Below are 21,298 nucleotides of genomic sequence, written 5' to 3'. Positions count from 1 at the left end.
GCCCAGCTCTATACTCCATATTCTCCGCGGATATGCCCCCCAGACAGCAGTCACAGGATTAGATCGCAAAGATGTGCTGATTGCAACATATGCAGACGACACCGCGGTTCTGACAAAGAGCAACAGCATTATCGAGGCCTCGGACGCCCTGCAAGAGTACCTGGACGCATTCCAGAATTGGGCAGAGTTGTGCAACGTCTGCATCAATGCTGACAAATGTGCAAACGTCACCTTCACAAATCGACAAAGTAGTTGCCGTTGTGTCTCACTGAAAGGAAGAGTACTTGACCACAAGACATCATGAAAATATCTTGGTTTGATCCTAGATAGAAGTTTAACCTTCGGAAGGTATATTACGGCGATACAGAAGTCCTTTAAAACTAAGGTCTCCAAAATGGCCTGGTTAATTGCTGCCCGCAACAAACTTTCCCTCGCCAACAAGGTGAAAATATACAAGAGCATATTAGCTGGAATATGGAATTAGCTGGTATGGAATCGCTGCCAAAACGCACCTGAATAAAATTCGGGTTCTCCAGGCGAACACACTGAGGCAGATCACAGGCGCTCCTTGGTACATGAGAACCAGAGATATTGAACGTGATCTAAAGGTGCAAAAAATTGGAGACAGGATTCGGGACATAGCGAAAAGGTACACTGACAGACTAGAAGCACATCCTAATAGTCTAGCTAGACGACTAAGTATCGCAGCCCAAAGCCATCGGACAAGAACGAGAAGAAGACTAAAACGCCACCGCCCTCAAGACCTGACCGACCGGGACTTGACTTAAATCCTACCTAATTAAGAATGGTTTAAATTAATACCGATTAGATTAAGTTGTCCAAGAAAGATAATAGTACGCTAGTCAAACAAAATAATTTCCTTTAATAAAAAAAAAAAATAAAAAAAAAAGTCGGGTTGCATCGTTCGATGTTGTCCTGCTGAGCTTTAACCAATCTGGCCTTGATGTTTAGGCAGCGCTCGTGGGTCCCTGAGTGTATAACCTCAACTGGCCTCTCACGAGTTACTGAGTGCACGGTTTTGTTATATTCTACCGTTGCCCTCAGGATTAGTTCTACTGTGTCATTTGTCTTTTTGTCCAACTTCAGACATCTGGCAATTTCTTGAGCATTAAGGTGATAGTTTCTGAGTTGAATGCGGGTTCGTTGTCGCAATACACCGTTTTGATACTGGGAAAGAGGTTGACAATTTGCAGCAGGGGTGCTGTGATGTTCACTATTGTTCTGGACACCACTGGTTGCACTATTGCAAATATTGAAAATGTGTCAACGCAAGTCAGGAATAACTTCCTGTCGGTTGAGAAAATGTCAATATGCACTATTTCACCAGCATAACTGGGGATAGGTGTTTCCCCGAGCTCTTGCTTCTTCGGGTGCCTGTCATACTTAGGAAAATAATAGTCACGAAGAACTTGTTTAATATTTTCCTGCGCAGCTCGGTGCGCACGGTTGTGTTCTGCAGTAATGATTTCTAACTGCTCGTTCCTATCTGATATATCCGACACGACATTCTTGCAGTGACGGAATTGGGTAGATGGGAAATGCGTAATGAGGTCGTGTTGAAAACTTGCTAGGGTAGGCAAATCGCAATGAATCGCGTTTATAACGTCAGGGCTAACGACTTCTTTTAGGGTTTGCAATAAATGACTCTTGTCAGTGAAGCTGATCAAGTGGCGAGTTTTGCTTCGGAACAGGACTAAGTTTCGCTTGAGTGGAAACCGTGCTGCTTCCAGAATGATCTGGTTCCTGAAGCAATTCAAGGGTTTGTCAGTGGTTTCGACCGTATAGGTCAGGGACAGCTCGCTGTGGATGGTCGCGGCGTCTGATCGGGTTTCGTTTTGTAAGGCATTCAGAGTCTGCCTAGATAGGGCATCTGCCACGAAATTTTCTTTGCCAGGTTTGTAAAAAACCTTGGCATTATGCTGGTCTATATAAGATTTCCAATTTTGGCATTCGTGTTTCTATCGGCAACAGCGAATGTGAGGGGTTGGTGGTCGGTAAAAATATTGATTTCCCTCGAGCCATACAGGAAGTTCTGCAGCTTACCTAAGGCCCATACAATTGCCAGCAATTCCCTTTCGTTTGTTGAATAGTTTTGCTCGGGCGGCTTAAGGGTACGAGAAATCATGGTGATTGGCCTGCCCTCTTGAGACAGGACTGCACCGATGCCACTTGCGGACGCATCTGTGGTGAGGTCAAAGGGCTTCTTGAAATCGGGGTATTTGAGTATAACATCCTCGGATGCTAGAATATTACGCAGCCTTTGAAATGCGTTCCGCTGAGTCTCGTTAAACTCAATACGAATCTTTTTGGACATGTGTCTACTCACCGAACCATTTTCCCTTTTCAGGATATCTGTAATTGGCCGGGCTATGGCGGCAAAGTCTTTGATGAAGACTCTGAAGTAGCTGGCTAAGCCAAGGAAAGATCTAACTTTATAGACGCTGTCTGGTTCAGGGTATTCCTGAATGGCCCTCACCTTTTCCGGATCGGATTTTGTTCCGTCCTTGCTTACTATAAAGCCGAGGTATTCTACACTTTCTTTAAAGAACCTAGTCTTTTCCTGGTTTACCCTCATAATGGCATCGATTAGGCATTTTAGCACAGTATCGATGTGGCGGACGTGGTCGAATTCGTTTTCTGAGAAGATTATTACATCATCTACATAGACGTAACATATCTTCCCAATCTGTTCTCTTAATACGTCGTCTAAGACTCTTTGAAAAATGCTGCCCCCATTTATCGAGAACGACGTCTTTTCACGGTCATGCTCCGCAAGGTATATTTGGTGATAACCTGACTTAAGATCAAGGGTAGTAAAGAATTTTGCCTTGCCCAGATTCGCTAGAATCATGGGAATGCTAGGCATGGGGTAACGGTCCGGGATGGTTCGCTCATTGAGCTTCCTGAAATCTATGACCAACCTCTTTTTCGGGTTACCGAAGGCGTCGGTGCCCTTTTTGTCAACAACCCACGTCGGGCTGTTGTAGGGTGACCGTGATGGCCTGATAATGCCATCCTTTAGCAGTTGTTTGATTTCGTTGTTCACGAAGTCAGAAGCACCCATGGGGTTTGGGTAAGCTCTCGAGTACACCGGTTCGTTGTCTATTGTACGAATTGTGGTGGTGGCCGCAGTGTTGAAGGGGATAGCTTCGTGCGACGTAGAGAAGGCCTTTTTCCTTCTTAAGATTGTGTCCTTGAACTCCTTTTTAACGGAAGCAGGCACCACAATGTCATTCACGTCTGTGAAATTTACACTAGGGCAGTTGAAATAGTGAAGCGTTTCATAAGCGCCCTGATACTCCAGAAAGTCCTCAGCTAGGGTTAACTTGACTCCGGCCTGTGCTAACAGGTCTAGGCCTATAATAGCGTCGAACGAGTTGAGCGAATTCAATAGGAAGAATGGGGAGGTGTGCTTGCCTTGTCTACCCTGGAAGCGGCTCTTGCCGTTTCCAGACGTTTGCGCTTGTTCCTCTATAGCCGTGGCGTAGGAACTCGCGAACGTGCTCCTTTCAATGCTTGCTTCCGCTTCTCTGGCCAGAGCGAGGGCAGATGGCAAGTCCTTGGGTTGAGCCGGGAAGACCACAGCTCTAAGGACTTTTTGAGGCCGGAAGTGAAGGCATGCAGGGCATCGGCTCTTACTTCAGCATTGAGTAAGTCAGCGCCCCCTTGCTCGTGTGTCATCACAATTTTGTTGGTGACGGGCGTCAATTTTTTTTCGACTTCGTCGTAGTATTGCATCAATGGCATGTCCCCTTGCCTGACCATCTCTAATCCCTGCCTCAGTAGGCGTAGGGATGTCTTGTCTGAGTACGTGCAGTCTAACCTAGCCAATTAATGCACCTCGTTATTTCTGAGGGTGTAGAATGGAATCTCTTGATTTGTCCATTGATAGTACTCTTATAGGGTGGTACTCGGAAAAATTCAATTTTAAGCTGATCTTTGAGCATAAAAATTATTGAGTCTGAATTGAGAGCTTTTTCGTTGTCCATCACAACGTACTTGGGAACGCCGAAATAAAAAACAAGGTCTCGTGACAGAGCGTCTGCTACGACGTTCGCTTTTCCAGGCTTATATTCCAACTCGTAGTCGTATTCTTCTAAAGTCGCCTTCCACCTTTTGATTCTTGCATTACCATTCCAATCACTCAAGGAATGGGTCAAGGGTTGAAGGTCGGTATAGATATTGACCTTGGCTCTACCATAAAGATAGTTCCTAAGAGTCTTCAATCCCCATGTCAATGTGCTGGACAAGAAGGAGGCATCGGTTGTCAATTGAAATACCTTCTTAAAGTCAGAATAACTAAGTATGACCTCTTTTGAGATCAAATAACTTTTTAGTGTTCTTAAAGCTTGCGAAACTTTTTCATCAAGTTATATTGTCTTAGCCTTGGATTGATTTTTGGACACACGTCCATCTCCCTCTCTTAAAAGAGAAGTCAGGGGCTAAACGAGTATAGCGTAGTCCCTTATGAACCGCCTGTAATATCCTGATAATCCAAGGAAAGTTTTTGGGTTTTGAAATTCGGCAATTTCTGTGACTTTAGCTGGATTGGCTTCAATCCCTTTATCAGAGTTTATAAATCCGAGGAATTCCACCCTGGATTTGAAAAACTCGCACTTGTCCAGCTTACATTTCATGTTCCCTATGTGGTCTCTGAGAACATCGTCCAGAGCACGTTGAAATATAGATGGAAGATTTTTGAGGCCAAAGCAGAGTCGTGTAAGCTCGTATTTGCCAATATTCACAGAAAAGGCTGTCTTCTCGATATCGCACGCTCTCAGCGGTATTTGGTGGAAACCACTTTTGAGATCACGTAAGGAAAACAGTTTATTATTTCCGAGTTGCGAATATTGAATATTTATCCGCAATAGTTACTTTATTCAACTTGCGGCATATTTTTTTTCTCCCGATGCATCAGTTTTTTTGGAGATAATCCACGCTGGTGATTGTAGGGTGACATTGCGGGTCGAATGATGCCATCATTGAGGAGTTCCTTTACTTGTTTGTCTACCTCCTCCTTGAGAGACATAGGGTAATGGTAAAATTTTGAATAGACGGGCTCGTCCGATTTTGTCCGTATGTCCGCTTTGAGGTTAGTTACGAACGTTAACTTTTCGTTTGGCCTGGCAAAGAGTTGTGGGTATTTATTAAGTTTATTAGGTTAAGTATTTATTTGGTTCTTTGATTTGTGGTGGAGTCATATGGTCGGTACGGGGCATATGCTGTTCACTGCCTCGAGTTTTATTTCCTGAATATGTAATTTAACACGGTTTTTTGTCATCATTAAATTCTTATTGGTGTAAATAGCAGTTTGTAATGCTTTCAGGCTATCGTTTCCTAGAATAGCATCAAAAGTTTTCAGTGTGGGAAGTAAGAAAAATTTAATGGAAATGTCGGAAATGTTAAACAAATTAGCTTTTATATGGTGGATGATTTTAATGCTACCTCCTACTGAGATTGCTTCGAATAGTTTTTCATTGGGTATCAGGTTAGAGACCCAATGAGGCTGAATATAATTTTTATTTGATCCCGTGTCAATTCGAGTTTTTTTGCGGATTCATTTACCTGGCGAACGCGGAAATCTGCTCTTGCAATGTTTCTGCCACTAGCCACTGCTGGTTATCCAGCTTTTAAGCTCATTCATGTCTGGTGTATTGCGTTGACCGGAACTACTCGCGTTCGTTGTAGAGGGTTGCGTGTTTAAGACGGGGGGTCTAACTAGTTTATTCGGGATTGACCCAATGAATTTCCTCTATCACTCTCACAAAACAAGATACAAATTTTCTTTAAATGATTCTTTTTAATTCACTTTATGTCAGAGTTCACTTTTACTTATAAATTTTGAATTTGATAAATATTTTTTATTTTCTCGAGGAAGGAAAATTTGCTTATTTATTTTCTATTGCTTATGAAATTGTAAAAAATTGTTTGTGTTGTAAATTTGAAAAAATATTTTTATTTTCTTTTTTTTTACTTTAGTGTTGCTTTGTAAATAATAAAAATATTAATTTTTGTGTTTGTAAACACAGAAACTATAAATAAAATTATGTTTCTGCATTCAGTAATTTAAAAATAAATTAAATAAATTACATACATATATAATATAATAATTCATGTCTTTCTATTTTTCTATGTCTTGTATTAAATAGCAAAACAAAAACGAAAAAACAAACACGCAATAAATTAGACGTCGCCAATGCGACGCACAATTAACCGACTCGCTTATTCCGAGTACTCGGTCGCGAAACTCATTGCTTCGTCGTTTGGATATGGTAAATTTTCTACTCATGCCTTTACAACATTTGCCAAATCCGATTTACTTAATGTTTCACTCAGTCAGAACTTTGAGTGAACGTACCAAATGCTGCTTTGACTGTATTCATGCAGATATCTAGTCTCTTAGCACCAATCAGTTATTACCAACATTGGTGACATAATTAAGATCTTCGTCACCTTAGCTGTGCGATAAGCTTTTGGTATCTATGCATAGACGCTGCGTGAGTATTTAAACTCGTCCCTCTCGTGCTCCCTCTCTCTCTCTCTCTTTCTCTTGTACTCACGCGGATGCACGAACACCAAAAGGCGGATGCCAGTCTAATCGATAGAATGCTTCTTTGACGAAGTGTTTCCTTAACCTTGCGTTCTGAATCGTGAGGAAACTGATAATGGAATTCGGGAGTGATTCTTTGAATTAACCTCACTAATCACGATGACTCCCAGAAGTCCGTTCTTCCATTGTTTTATGCTATTAGAATTCTTACTGATCCCACGACATTTTGTTTTTAATCATCCGCTGTCTAAAATATGCTTTTTGGAGTCCGCCAATGTTGAACCTATGACAGATTGGCTTCGCTGTCCGGAAAAGCTAGACAATGTTCTCCGAATACTTCTAGATCTCAAACATATATATATCAAAAGGGTCGAATATGTAAAGCGGTTTGGGCGTCATTTGTTGTGTCAGAAGGTGCACATTCATAATGATGATCAACTATTAGGACCTAGCAACTCTTTAAATTTTTGTGAGCGTATATAAATGATAAGGCTTAAAATGTGCGATAAATGAGCAGAATGTTGGATGGACATCTCTTCCGTTACTCGGTGGATATCATGCGTGTGGCCTAGAACCACACTGTCTACAAAAGTGTTTGTAAGGGTCGGGAAGACCTTATCTATAACTAAATATTCCACTTGCTTTCAGACAATCGTTATACATATTTCCCAAGTCGTCACACTTCTAAAGCATTTTTAGTTGTCTTTTGATTGCAGTACTCAAACCTCATTGGATTCGTATTGCTCAGGCTCAATACGTCAATAATTCGTTTGAAAGCCTTACTGTGTTGTTTGACTTTCGCGTTAGGATGAACTTTTAATGGAGATGGCACTGTTTACGTCTGTTTGCCCTGTCAGCTTTTTGGCAGCTTAATTTTTCAATTTAAACAGCCCTAGTTTGGGAAACGTTATAAATTTTATTTCTTGTGAATTTGCGCTAGAATAGCGGCCTAGTTGTCGGTTAGCCATCAAAAAACAAAGATTGAGTCCAACAAAACGACCGCCGCTGCCGGCTGATATATCTATGGATACAAAAACTAAGAGAGAGATGTTAATGCCTTACATTATAATAAGCAAAGAAATAACATAGTTTAGTGTAAAGTATCTACGGAATTCGATTTTGTTGCTATGAAATCATAAGAAATTGGCTGCTGTGGGCATGCTTCCCCCGTTGAAAGACTCGCTTTCAACAGAAGCATATAATGGTAGCAGACACAAATTCCTGACCGCTCTACAAATGATGCCGGATGCCGTCCTTAACTCATCCAATAGTATAAGTAGATCCAGTGAGATAAGTAGAGCCCTGCACTGACAAGAAGAAAGCTGGCTTGGTTCCATAAGTGACTGTGTCCAACTTGAACACACTTAACTCCTCCTTAGGAGATTCTCTCCACATGATGCATTGATAATAATTATCTGGAGCCATCATACGAACACACCGATATATTTTGCATTTAAATGTCTCCAGTAAGAGCAACTGCATATAATTAAAATTTCATTAAAATGTCAAACAGCTTAGTTGTTCATAATGTCCTGGTCCCAAATGTCAGGTCCTTCTAGGAGCGCCTCATTACGAAATTGGCCAGACGAAGTGATAGCCGATCCATCAAACACCAGTCGTTGTACTATCCTCCTTCTAAACATAATGATGCGGCAGAAAATATCTGTGGGATGAAATATACGCAGAGTTAACTAGAGCCATGTGATTAAGGCTTAGATATTCATGAATAAAGGCCAAATATTGTTCTCTGAGGCGAGGCTGCTGCTCTAGCTTGCGCTTCAGATTTAAAAATCTAAGGTGAGCTTGCGCTTCACCTAAATTTGTGGACTTGGCACCTGCGGACTTTTAAGGGCAAATGCCCAGAGTATTCCTCTAGGTAATTGGGTGTAAGTGTCAACAAAATGCCTCTCAAAATCAAGCTTTTCCTTGGTTTTAGTGCAAAATGCCTAATTGCAGCTCTCTAACTCCCAGAATCGGCGAGCAATCTAATACAGACTATCATCACTTCGATTATCCAAGGCACCATTGGCAGGCGGTAGGCGGTGTAGGCGGTAGAGAAAAGTTAATAGCGGGCCAGCGAATGTAACCAATTTTGCTCGACTTTGTGAAATTATAGCGTCAAATGTTAATCAATGCTGAAGGTTGCCGAGCCAATAGCAACAAATCAATATTGGCAAAAAGTACAATACTAATAGTATGAAAAGCAACAATAACAATTCCCAATTGTAACGATGCGAGAAAACTCGAGAAAGTAATTTGAAACGCAAACGATTGTAGATAAGGTGTTTGAAGGGGCGTCAATGGTAAGATGGGCGGTAAGCGTGAACCAACATCCAATCTTTGCAGCAGCATGTATACGGTGGGGCAATCTGCAATTTTCTGAGTTTATACGCCCAAGATATATCTACTTTCTTGAAGCTAAGTATTTCCTTGATGTAAAACTGGAAAACAAGAAATTTATAAAATACCGTTTAATGAGTAAATCTGGATAGTTGACCGACGATATATCTAACGACTTAATGGCATCCATTGGTGGTCCTTGCAGATAGGTTATCAAGTATTGCAGCTTTTCAATGTTGTATAACTCAGGGTCCTTGTCTATAATTCTATAAAACATCGATATGAAATCCGCATACGCATACCCTGTATCCTCTGGCGAACTAAGGCAACTTCAGCTTTGGAACACGGGAACGTTTAGCCGTGATGTAAGCTGTAGAGCCGTTACGTCAGTTAGGGCTGGTAGCTTGTTCATCTCTACGGTGTTGAGTATGAGCACATAAACGAAACTCAAGATGTAAAGTCATTTCATCAAATTCACGTTATAAATTGTATTATTTATTATATTAAGCCGTATATATAAAATATTCCTGTAAAATAATCATTAAAATGCTTTTGATTGCCTGTAGGAGGATGTGGAAGAAAAGTTTTTTGGGTTAGTCCCTCAAAAAAATTCGATATTAACATCTGTGCCTACACGCGCTCTCTATTTCCAATCGTTGCATATAGTGCATGCTATTGCTTCATGTGCATGCTTGCTACCGCATTTAAGTATTCGTTACTATGTCTTACTGAAAACATTACTAAGCTTGGGTATTAATAGTATTGAAAAGTTAAACGAATAGTTGATACGTTTCATTTTGCTTCAAAAACTGGTGGTGCCATATTGTTCAAATCTAATTTTCAAACCTAGAGTAAACAATGCCACATTGTTCACTTATATTTACTTTCGCGCCAACATTTTAAAATTCTTCACTCATTAAAGGCTTAAAAGCACATTTTATAAAAATATAGTTTACTAAACTAATTTATAGAAAACTTAAGAACATGCTATTTCAAAAAATTACAATGAAGTATGTATTAGTCAGTAATACTTGAACAGTACGGACGTGTTTATTTTCTATACAAAAAGTGAAAAGTGTATAATTACCAACCATTTACGACAAAAAATTGTACAATAAGTGAAAAAGACATTCGCGCTCAACGTATGTCGTTGAATGTCGTCTCTCTGAAACAATGAGTATTTCTCATACGTCTCTCGGTAACCCGCGGAATCGCTGGAAATGGGGGTGAAGATGGGGTGAAGGAGGATAGGAGTACTCTGAATACAGACGAGTGGTACATAAAAGTAATTTACAATCACTTTTTTCAGATGGTTCACAGCGATGTTAAGGACAGGTATGTGTGTTATAGAAATCATGAACTACATTAATGCACACTGAAAAGCTTAAGAGTAATAAAACAAGCATAAAACAAAATAAATACCACACTCTGCAATGGTATAGGAAGGTTTTATAAACTCACTTATTATAAACTTAGTTTATCGTTTGACTTAGCTTATTCAATAAGATAAAACAGCTTCCTAGCTGGGAAATAGCTTAGATTTAAATTAATAATCATTAATATTAATTGAAACTATTGAATCGAATCTATCCCCCCAAACTTTAATACAAATAAATCATTAGTTTCGAACTTGGAATCCAATGGACAATAATAAATATTATTAATTCTGAAATATTTGTGAACACCCTGGAAACGCACAGATTAATAACATTGGATGGTTGTAGCATTCACGCACCCAGGAATATATCAACCGTATTACACTGATAACGTTGTGCAAGACAGCCATAATCCCCATGATACACAAAAGGAAGTCAGTCCAATTGCAGTCAATGTGCAGCAGAGAACAAACAGTATTCAGCGCCAGCTACTATAATTTAAGACCCACGTTCCGTATTATATTGATCTGTATAGGTACAAACAGAAATAAACAGAGAAATAACAAATATTGAAAATTCATAGTTTCCCAGACCGGGCACAGCCGTACAGTAACCCGTCAGCTCTGGCGCAACCAATACAAGCTACAAGCTTAGCTCAGAGTAGATTTCATTTAAGTTTATCAGTCGCAAATTTATATTTTTTAAGCAAATACTGTAAAACTATATATATATTTGTTTTTAAACTTATATTTATGATCATATTCGTCCGACCGTGTGGCATATTTTTATCAACAGGCAATCTCAGGAAATTAAAAACCTAAAAGGTTAAGATGAGGCACATTCTAATTTGTTCCAGACGTTGTCACGCCACAAACCGCCAAAAACCAAATAAAATTGTCACGGTCACCCAAGAAAATGCTTGATTACTTATCGTTTTTCTTTTGTTATCAAATCATTTGTTTAGAGAGCCAATCGCGATTCGTAACTGATTTTTTACAGTTTATAATGCGTGCTTAGTGCGTAATGAGCGCAATGAATTGCGGACTTGTGTATTCTCTGTGGTCCGAAAATATACAATATATTCAAAGTAAAACTATACAAGAACCAAGAATTTACGACAACAAATTTAGCGAAGACGCTCAATGTCTTCTAAAATCGCTTATTTATATTTGTTTGGAGCAGATCGCCAGTGCCTAGTCATGCGCCCATAGGTGTACCACTGTACCTGCAGCGCTCTTCGAGTCTCTCTTTTCGCCCTTCTGTGGTCTCTCGCTAAAGCTGTCGAGTTATCTATTCAGATAAACTACTTTGCTTATATTTTAAGGCCAAGCTTTCGCTTAGTCAGTCTACATCTCCGAATAAAACAGAGTATTCCTATACATTAATGTAACCTATTTGTGCGTTCAACCCTCAGGAAGCATATTGGTTGTCTTCCCCATAAATATTTGGTGACCCCGTGTTGGTATTGATTAATATTGTTTAAGCAAGCCTTATTTTTTAGTTGTCGTTCGCGGGCATTCACACACGAATGTCACAAACACACGAATACATACATACATATATAAACATACATACATATGTAAACATACATACATATGTAAACATACATACATATGTAAATATACATACATATGTATACATACATACATATGTAAACATACATACATATTATTATACATACCTATATATTATATTATGTAAACATACATATGTTGAATTCTCTTCGTCTCCCATTAGAGCGCAGCGCGTTTCGAACTATTCACAGGCGATCACGCCAGCATACTGCCCTACTCGTTTTCTAACAGCCCATACAAAAACTCGAACCACACTCGGCGGCAACGTCGCGACGCATCGTCATGAAAATAGACAGGCGACGCGTCGTTGTCGCCCCGCTCCAACGGTACTTGCAGAAAGACGACGGACAACCACAATGCAAAGACGCAAAACATAATATGATGAAATAATTCAAGTTCATGCATAATCTTTATACTCCGATACGGCCATCCTGACTCTAACACGACCTCGTGTTCCATTCAATTGTCTTTTTTATAATTTTATTATTATTCATTTGTCTTTTTTTTTTTTTATAAACAAAAGATTTAATATTTCCTTATCAAGTTAATTTTACAAAACAGCATCAAGCCTTCTTAACCAGTATCTTTACATAATTCTTACTATAATGTAATTTTTAACAAAATTTTTACAAACTCAATGCCCCACACGCCATGATCAAAACAAACTGATGTTTGCTTGCATTATTTATCTGGTCTTGTTACTCTGCCATTTTCTTTGGCCAGCAGTAAATCTTTCATCACCTTTATTGGTGTGCTTCACTTTCTTCAGTGGCTTCAACATTTTCATTTTCGCTCTCTTCACACACATTCAACTCCTCGGGCACTTGCCCCTCTGGCATTTTTCTCAAATCTTCATGTGCATATTTATAATTTCTTTTATTGGTAAAGGTACACTTTAGTACCTGTCACACTCCAGAACCTGTATTATTTCAAAAGGCCCCTTGAATTTTGGACTCAACTTGGTTTGATGCCTCTCTTCGCTTTTAAATAGCACAAAATCTCCTACTTTGTGTCTAACAACTTTTGCCTTATTTTTATCAAATCGTTCTTTGTCATAAACTGCCGTGGCTAAAACATTCTTTTCAGCTTGTGCTCTTACATTTGACAGATCAACATCATTTTCTATGTCACCAGGTGGAAGTAATCCTAATGGGCGTGCTACCTTTCCCAATAACATTTCAAGAGGACTTGCCTTCGTCACACGGTTAGTTGTACAATTGATTGCCAACTGCACCTCCCCTAACACGTCCTGCCAAGACTGCGGTCCAGTTTCAACCGCCGTTAACATATTTTTCAAGGTGCTCATGGTTCGTTCAACTGGACCATTAGCTCGGCTAGCCCCGGTGGCAATCAAATGCAAGTTTATTTTCTGATCTGAACAGAATTGACTAAACTTTGCACCCGTAAAACACCTTCCCTGGTCAGCAACTCTCACTGTCTAATTTAAGGCTATGACTAGGATAGACATACTTGGTAAAAGCTTGAAGCTTGAACAATATTATACTCCTTCTGGTCACTCTTGCCACTTAATTTCCCTGTTATATCGATGTGTATAGTGTGCCAAGGAATATTGACTTTTGGGATTGGATGCAATTCGGCCTGAATTTTTCCTGAGTTTGATTTGGACATTTTGCATGTGATACAATTGTCAACAAATTTTCTAACATATTTTGACATATTGTCAAACCAATAAAAATCGTAAACTTTATCTAGTGTCTTTTCCCAACCTAAATGCATTATTGACTCATGCACCTGGTTTATAACAGACCATTTGAAGGAACGCGGTATCACTGGTAAACAGCGTGTTCTGCCATTTCTCTGTATTTTTCGGTAAAGAACTTCTGCCCTCAGTTCATAGGTTTTCGCAATATCTTCAGCAAGAGAACAATCTTTTAATTTGCTCACGATTTCGGCTATGTCCGAGTCTCGACGCTGTTCAGCAATGAGCCAGTTGCTTGAAATTTCGGCTTCTCTTCTCTTCAATCACCTTTACAGCATTAGTAGACTTCGGTGAGATAGGATTTCTTCACAAAAAGTCAACATGTGCCATTCTTTTCCCTTCTTTTTTCTCTTTCCGACACATACATATGTAAACATACATACATATGTAAACATACATACATATGTAAACATACATACATATGTAAACATACATACATATGTAAACATACATACATATGTAAACATACATACATAAGTAAACATACATACATGTGTAAAAATACATACATATGTAAACATACATACATACATACATACGCATATAAATATGCACAGCCGGCCGCCCTATTTTTTGTGCTGTAAAAAACCAAAACTGTGTTGTGCAAAATATTATTAACAAAAGTGAATCGCATTTAATCTTTGTTAACAACGCATATTACATATACATATGTAAGTTAACTAAAGGTAACGTCGCTATGTCGAGCGCATGAATTACGACGACGGCATTCTGCAATGTAAGCATTGCTGGCAAACTTTGTTTATTTGCATGGCCGCTACGAATATGAAACCGCAACAATGTGTTTCGTTTTCATCTTAGCTCCTAATGTGAATTTCTGTATTCGTAGTTTTAGTTTGATTTCGTGCTCCAACGCCACAGCTCCGCTTGGCTTGTGAAATAAAGAATTAATATAAACTCCTTGTCATTTATTGTCGCGGCCCCGCCCGACACCCAGACTCGAATAGCCGGGCGCGATTACGCCAACCTAAAATACTTAATTGGCGCCCAACCAGTGGTAATTACACCATGACTCGAAAATAAAAAAGAACAGATCTAAAACAAAGTGATCAAGTGAGCAGTCTACGGCCACACAGTGACAATACTAAAAGCTTAAAGTACTTGCGAGCAAAAGTTCTCAGTGGTTGCGCAAAGCAACAAGAATCGTTCAACGATTGCTGACCTAAGCCACTAAGGCAGCGACAGTGACACCAACCAACATTAACCGCAATAGCGCTACTAATTCGAAGTACAGCTCTTCGGGAAGCGACCTATCGCCAGATCAGCGCGCAAGCTATCTGGACAGCAGACACGGCAGCGCGGGACACACTACATCATACAACCCAAAAAATGTAAGTGGGCACCTTCTTTTAAGCTGTTTTTAAATCTGCAAACTAGATATAAATATATGAAATTAGTCTTTTGCAAGTGTGTTTGCCTAAAAGTTTTAACACGCGCAACGATTCATGAGAGTAATGGTGAATTAACTTGACGAGAAGTAGTTGGCTTTTTGCTGCAATGATAATTTAAATAAAAACACATTTATTGAAAGCAGCGTATCAAATGCACGCGCGCACAAATTTTTTTTCCGTCTGCCTTTGTCTCGTTCCTTTTGTTTTGTCGTTCAACGTAATACGATCCGTGGAACTTTGCAACTTCGTTGGCTCTGTCCTCAAGCGTTGTGTTCGAGGTTTCGTTGTTTATATTGGAAGCATATGACTTCACAATTCCGTCGCTATAGAACCCACTGCCGTCGGTGTAGTGATTCGGACTCTGATTGCGAAATTTTTATTCGTCTTCCAGCGCCAAGACATTCAGTTTTATCGCCCCCCACTCTAGAAAATATGGATCCAGACCAATTGAAAAGCGTAATACAGGCAGCTGTCACCGCTGCCTTAGCTCAGCAAGCCGCTGCAAATAGGGCCCTGCTTGACAGAGTCAACGCAATGTCTCAGCAGTTGGCGGCAGCTCATGTTACGCCGCCAGAGGTGCAAGCCTATGCACCCATAGAAATAAGCAATGATATCCGCTGCGAGGAGTCATTGGATGCGGTCAAATGCTTGCCCGAGTTTTCGGGCGCACATGAATCGTACGTTTCATGGCGACAGGCGGCCCTCGCAGCCTACCATATTTTTAGGCCATACAACGGCAGCTCACGCCACTACCAGGCGGCTATAATTATAAGAAATAAAATCAGGGGGGCCGCGGATGTTGTTCTGGCCTCTTTTGGCACAATACTTAACTTTGACGCGATTATAAGTCGCCTCGACTTCACATACAGCGACAAACGTCCAGTTCATGTAATCGAGCAGGAGTTGGGCGCGCTGAGAAAAGGCAGCATGTCTCTACTGCAGTATTATGATGAAGTCGGCAAAAAACTGACATTGATGACCAATAAAGTCAACATGTCATACGAGCCGGCCCTAGCAAAGGGCCTCTGTGTTCCGCGAAGATGCACTACGTGTGTTTGTTTCGGGACTCAAGCGTAGTCTCACAGATGTGCTATTCTCGGCAAAGCCAAGGGACTTGCCGTCGGCTCTGGCGCTCGCGCAAGAGGTAGAATCGAACCATGAAAGATATGCGTTTGCTGCCAGCTTCGCGAGGAGCGTAGGAAAAGGAACACAAGGCAAGTTACCAGCAGCGAGCCAAGCCACCCCAGCAGGCGGAAGCGCAAACAAGTGGGTCAAAGAACCCACATTTTAGTAGGCAGCACAAGCAGCAAGACCAATCCGGCCAGCGAAATGCCGAGCAGCAAAATCGCGCTAGTGCTTCAGAACCAATGGAGGTGGACCCCTCGCTGTCAAGGCTTAGACGGCCAACCCAGGCCTCCGCTGGCATCAGCAAGCGGTCGGCCATGTCCGATCGCACTAACGATAGGAACAAGCAGCAAAGGGTCAATCATGTAACCCAAGACGCTGGTCAGGGGCAGAACTCGTACACCGAAGCCGCCAGCGGCGCTGTGGCACAAATCGAGGACGATGCTGGAAGCGATTCGGACGCCCTCAATTTTTTAGGGGAAGATCCCTGCTACCCGTCATCAGACGAAGGGTAGCAGGGCTGGATATGAGCTTCTTAATCGATACCGGAACGTCCAAGAATTACATCAATTACATCGTCCGGTTAACTCGCAATTCAGCTTGCGTTCGATCCATAGCTCAACCACAGTCACACAAAAATGCTTTGTTGCGTTGTTCAACGTGAAAACAACATTTTTCATTCTGCCAGACTTGTCAACCTTTGATGGGATAATTGGTCTAAATTTGTTAGCTCAGGCTGGGGCGTCACTCTGTTTGGCCTCCAGTCAGCTCAAATGGGGTACGGAAGTCGAGAAAATCTCCTTCCACAAATGCGCTGATGTCAACTTCACCGATGTGGATTGCTCAGACGCGCCCGCTTCAGTGCGGGAGTCTTTTCGGAAATTACTAAAGACCAGAAAAAAGGCCTTTGCAGACCCAAACGAATCACTGCCATACAATACTTCGGTCGTTGCTACCATCAGAACAGTGAGCGAAGAGCCCATCTATGCCAAGCTATACCCATATCCCATGGGCGTAGAAGACTTCGTCAATAAGGAGATCCAAGATCTTCTAAGAAACGACATAATTCAAAAATCGGCATCCCCCTACAACAACCCCATATGGGTAGTAGATAAGAAGGGCACCGATGAGGCGGGCAACCGCAACAAGCGCTTGGTGATAGACTTTCGCAAACTCAATGAGCTAACTATCCCCGACAAATACCCCATGCCGAATATATCGATGATACTAAGCAACTTGGGCAAAGCTTACTATTTTTCGACCCTGGATCTGAAATCCGGATATCATCAGGTTGTGCTAGCGGAACGTGATCGCTAAAAAACTTCTTTCTCCGTGAACGGGGGAAAATATGAGTTCAAGAGACTGCCGTTCGACCTCAGGAAAGCAGCCAGCATCTTCCAGCGAACAATCGATGATATCTTACGATATCTTATCTGATCATCTTCTCGCAAGACGAGGAGACTCACATTAAACATGTAGAGTGGGTGTTAAAAAGCCTACAGGAAGTCGAGAAATCGCGTTTTTTTAAGAAAAGCGAGAGCTTTCTTGGGTTCATAGTCACCAGTAACAGTGCAACAACGGACCCAGAAAAAGTCAAGGCCATAAAAGAATTCCCGGAGCCCAAGACAGTATTTGAAGTCAGGTCGTTTCTGGGCCTCGCGAGCTACTATAGATGTTTTATTAAGGACTTCGCTGCTATAGCAAGGCCCATTTCGAACATATTAAAGGGCGAAAATGGAACGGTTAGTAGGCATAAATCAAGGAACATTCAGGTGCGTTTCTCTGAGTCCCAGCGAGAGGCCTTTCAAAAGCTGCGCAATATATTGGCATCAGAAGATGTCATGCTCAGCTACCCTGACTATAAAAGCCATTTGATCTAACGAAAGATGCTTCAGCCTACGGTATAGGTGCGGTGTTGTCCCAAGAGGGCCGCCCTATAACAATGATATCAAGAACGCTTAAAGACAGTGAAGCCAACTACGCGACTAACGAGCGGGAGTTATTGGCCATCATTTCGGCCCTGGCTAAACTGCGGCATTACTTGTATGGAGTGAAAGATATAAACATCTTCACTGACCATCAGCCTTTAAAATTTTCTGTGTCGGAATCAAACCCGAACGCCAAAATTAAGAGGTGGAAGGCCCGCATAGACGAGTTCAATGCTCGACTGTTCTACAAGCCCGGTAAAGAGAACCTGGTAGCGGACGCCTTGTCCAGACAGCAGCTTAATGTGCTGGAACAAGAAGAGCCCGAATCTTGTGCAGCAACGATTCACAGCGAGATGTCTCTCACCCACACAATCGAGTCGACAGACAAGCCGTTGAACTGCTTCCAGAACCAGATAATACTGGAGGAAGCACGTTTCCCGTCTAAGAATACCTTTATTCTGTTCGGGAATAAAAGGCGCCACATGGTTAACTTTGTCTGCAGGGAGTCTTTATTAGACGAACTATTCGTCCCAAGGGGCGTAAACGCTTTCTATTGCGATTTACACACGCTCGCAATGATACAGGATGAGATAGTGCGGAGGTTCCCAGCCACGAAGTTCTGGCATTGCAGGAACCGCGTCGTGGACGTACTCAGAGTTGAAGAAGGAAGGGAAATCTTAACTGCTGAACACAATAGGGCGCACAGAGCAGCGCAGGAAAATGTAAAGCAGGTATTGTCGGAATACTATTTCCCCAAAAAAGCAAGAGCTGCTTCAGCTCATGAACTTTTTCCCAAGGGAAAAACCATTTATTGCGACAATGAACCGTCATTGAAGTCGCACACGATCGTGTCCATGCTTTGTAACAACTTTGGTGTTAGCATTACAAACGCACCACCACTGCACAGTACCTCGAACGGACAGGTGGAGCGTTTCCACAGCACGTTGCTGGAGCTAGCCAGATGCATAAAGATAGACAAGGGCATGAGTGATACGGTCGAAATAGTAATATTGGCCACTACCCAATATAATAAGTCGATTCACTCGGTCGTCAACAGGAGACCGGCTGACATCGCCCTAACACACCCTGATGAGCCACAGGTAGAGATCCATAATAGGATCCAGAATGCTCAAACCGCGCTAATGGCCAGAGAAAACGCCTCGCGGCAGAATAGGGTATTCGACGTTAGCGAAAAGGTGTTGGTAAAATCCAACCGAAGACTCGGCAACAAGCTCACGCTATTGTGCGAGGAGAAAGCTATAGAAGCAGACATGGGGACCACGGTCCTTATTGAGGGGAGGGTCGTCCAAAAGGACAATCTAAAATGATGCGCTCGGTAGCGAGGTCCGCGTACCGCTTAATTTTAAATTTTTTAGACACTCAGCGCAGTTTTAGTAGTTCTAAGCCTAGCGCCATCCACGCGCATTATATTCTGAAGCATTTTACTTTATTGGTGTTGGCTTCCCCCTTGACTAAAAAACAGAAAAATCAACCATTTAAACTTTTACCCACAGCACCAATCTTATCCTTCTCGTATATTTGTCATTGGCAACGGCACACATCACCGATTATTCGCGCGCCAAGTATATTCCCATAGTCGACGGCCAGATCTTGGTGTGGGAAAATTCTGCCTATGTGAGGCACTCCGCGAATCTTTCCAATTCCCGCAATCACACATGAGAAATCTGCTGAGCGTAGACTCAGCACACCTCCGGGACTTGCTGGATGCGCTGGGTGCGCACCATGGGATGGCCAGAAGCTTGGACTTCCTGGGCTTCATACTAAAGGTCGTAGCCGGCACACCTGATGCTGGTGATTTGGAGAAGAGTAGGGTTTTAGAGGCGCGGTTGGTCGACGCGAACAATAGGCAGATAGAAATCCATACAGAAATCCAGAGTCAAATCAATAGACTAACTGCCACCGTCAACTTAATTCCCAAAACAGCAAAAGAGTCGCAAATTGACACCGGTCATTTGTATGAAAAATTGCTCGCGAGAAATAGAATGCTCATGATGGAGCTTCAAAATTTAATGTTGGCCGTGACACTTGCAAAAATGAACATTGTTAGCCCAAATATTCTCGATCACGCAGATTTAAAATCAGTTTAGCTGGAGGAGCCCACCAACACCCCCATAGGGGATCTCATGTCCGTATCGTCCGTAAAGATTCTGCAATCCAGTAAGGCATCACACTTTATCATTAAATTTCCGGTAATTAAGTTCGCCTGTAAGAAAATTACTATTTTCCCTGTCAGTCAAGACGGAGCCATGCTACGATTAGACGATGGCGTTATCGCAGAGTGCAACAAGGAGATTTGCACCGTTAAAGCTTGCACTGCATCAACCAGCGCCACCTTCTGCCAGCTATCATCAGGCAGCTCATGTGCAAGAGAACTTCTTGCCGGAGGCACGGCGCACTGCGAAATACAACCCAGCAGCCTATGTAGATGAGGGGATCGTCATCATCAACGACAGGGCCGCCAGGGTGCAAGTGGACAACGGCACTGAAATCTGGGTGCATGGTACGCACCTTGTTACCTAAGCCCGACGTGCCGTCATTAACGGAACCCTGTACGTTAACCAGAACGGAGTCCAGAACAGAGTACCCGGGGTAGCAAAATTCCCTCTGCTGAATGTCACCTCCCACCAAAGCGTGCTAAGTCTCCCGTACCTTCATCGCCTAAATGAACGTAATGAATTTAAATGAACTTAGAGACAATCCGGAGGTTCAGAGAAGAGGTCGATGCCGAACGCCCCAGCGAGTGACACTAATCGTGGCAGCATCATGTTGCCTCCTGTTGTGCGTTGCCATTGTGGGCTGGCGTGCCCAGAAGGCCAGGAGATCCGCCAGACGATTGAACGTGGCGATCACCGAGTTAAGGTCGGCCGAGGGCGGCCTCCATCTTGTGGGGGGAGTAGGTAACTAAAGTTAACGTCGCTATGTCGAGCGCATGAAATACGACGACGACGGCATTCTGCAATGTAAGCATTGCTGGCAAACTTTGTTTATTTGCATGGCCGCTACGAATATGAAACCGCAACAATGTGTTTCGTTTTCATCTTAGCTCCTAATGTGAATTTCTGTATTCGTAGTTTTAGTTTGATTTCGTGCTCCAACGCCACAGCTCCGCTTGGCTTGTGAAATAAAGAATTAATATAAACTCCTTGTCTTTTATTGTCGCGGTCCCGCCCGACACCCAGACACGAATAGCCGTGCGCGATTACGCCGGCCTAAAATACTTAATTTGTACATATA

General features: G+C 42.1%; 1 protein-coding gene across 1 annotated transcript in view; it reads left to right on the top strand.

The window, feature by feature from the left end:
- Nucleotides 1-10,253, top strand: part of LOC26526453 (inactive dipeptidyl peptidase 10) — a 64,011-nt gene extending 53,758 nt beyond the window's left edge. Inside the window, exon 4 of the mRNA XM_026982810.1 lies at nt 10,221-10,253. Coding sequence (XP_026838611.1) covers nt 10,221-10,240 — 20 coding nt within the window. The 3' untranslated portion in view covers nt 10,241-10,253. The remainder of the gene's footprint in view (nt 1-10,220) is intronic.
- Nucleotides 10,254-21,298: the final 11,045 nt, after the last annotated feature.

The sequence above is a fragment of the Drosophila erecta genome, unplaced genomic scaffold (assembly GCF_003286155.1).
Source record: "Drosophila erecta strain 14021-0224.00,06,07 unplaced genomic scaffold, DereRS2 tig00000219-arrow-pilon, whole genome shotgun sequence".
NCBI classification, from domain to species: domain Eukaryota; kingdom Metazoa; phylum Arthropoda; class Insecta; order Diptera; family Drosophilidae; genus Drosophila; species Drosophila erecta.
Note: the sequence above shows the minus strand (reverse complement) of the source record. Positions and strands in the feature narration are given on the sequence as shown.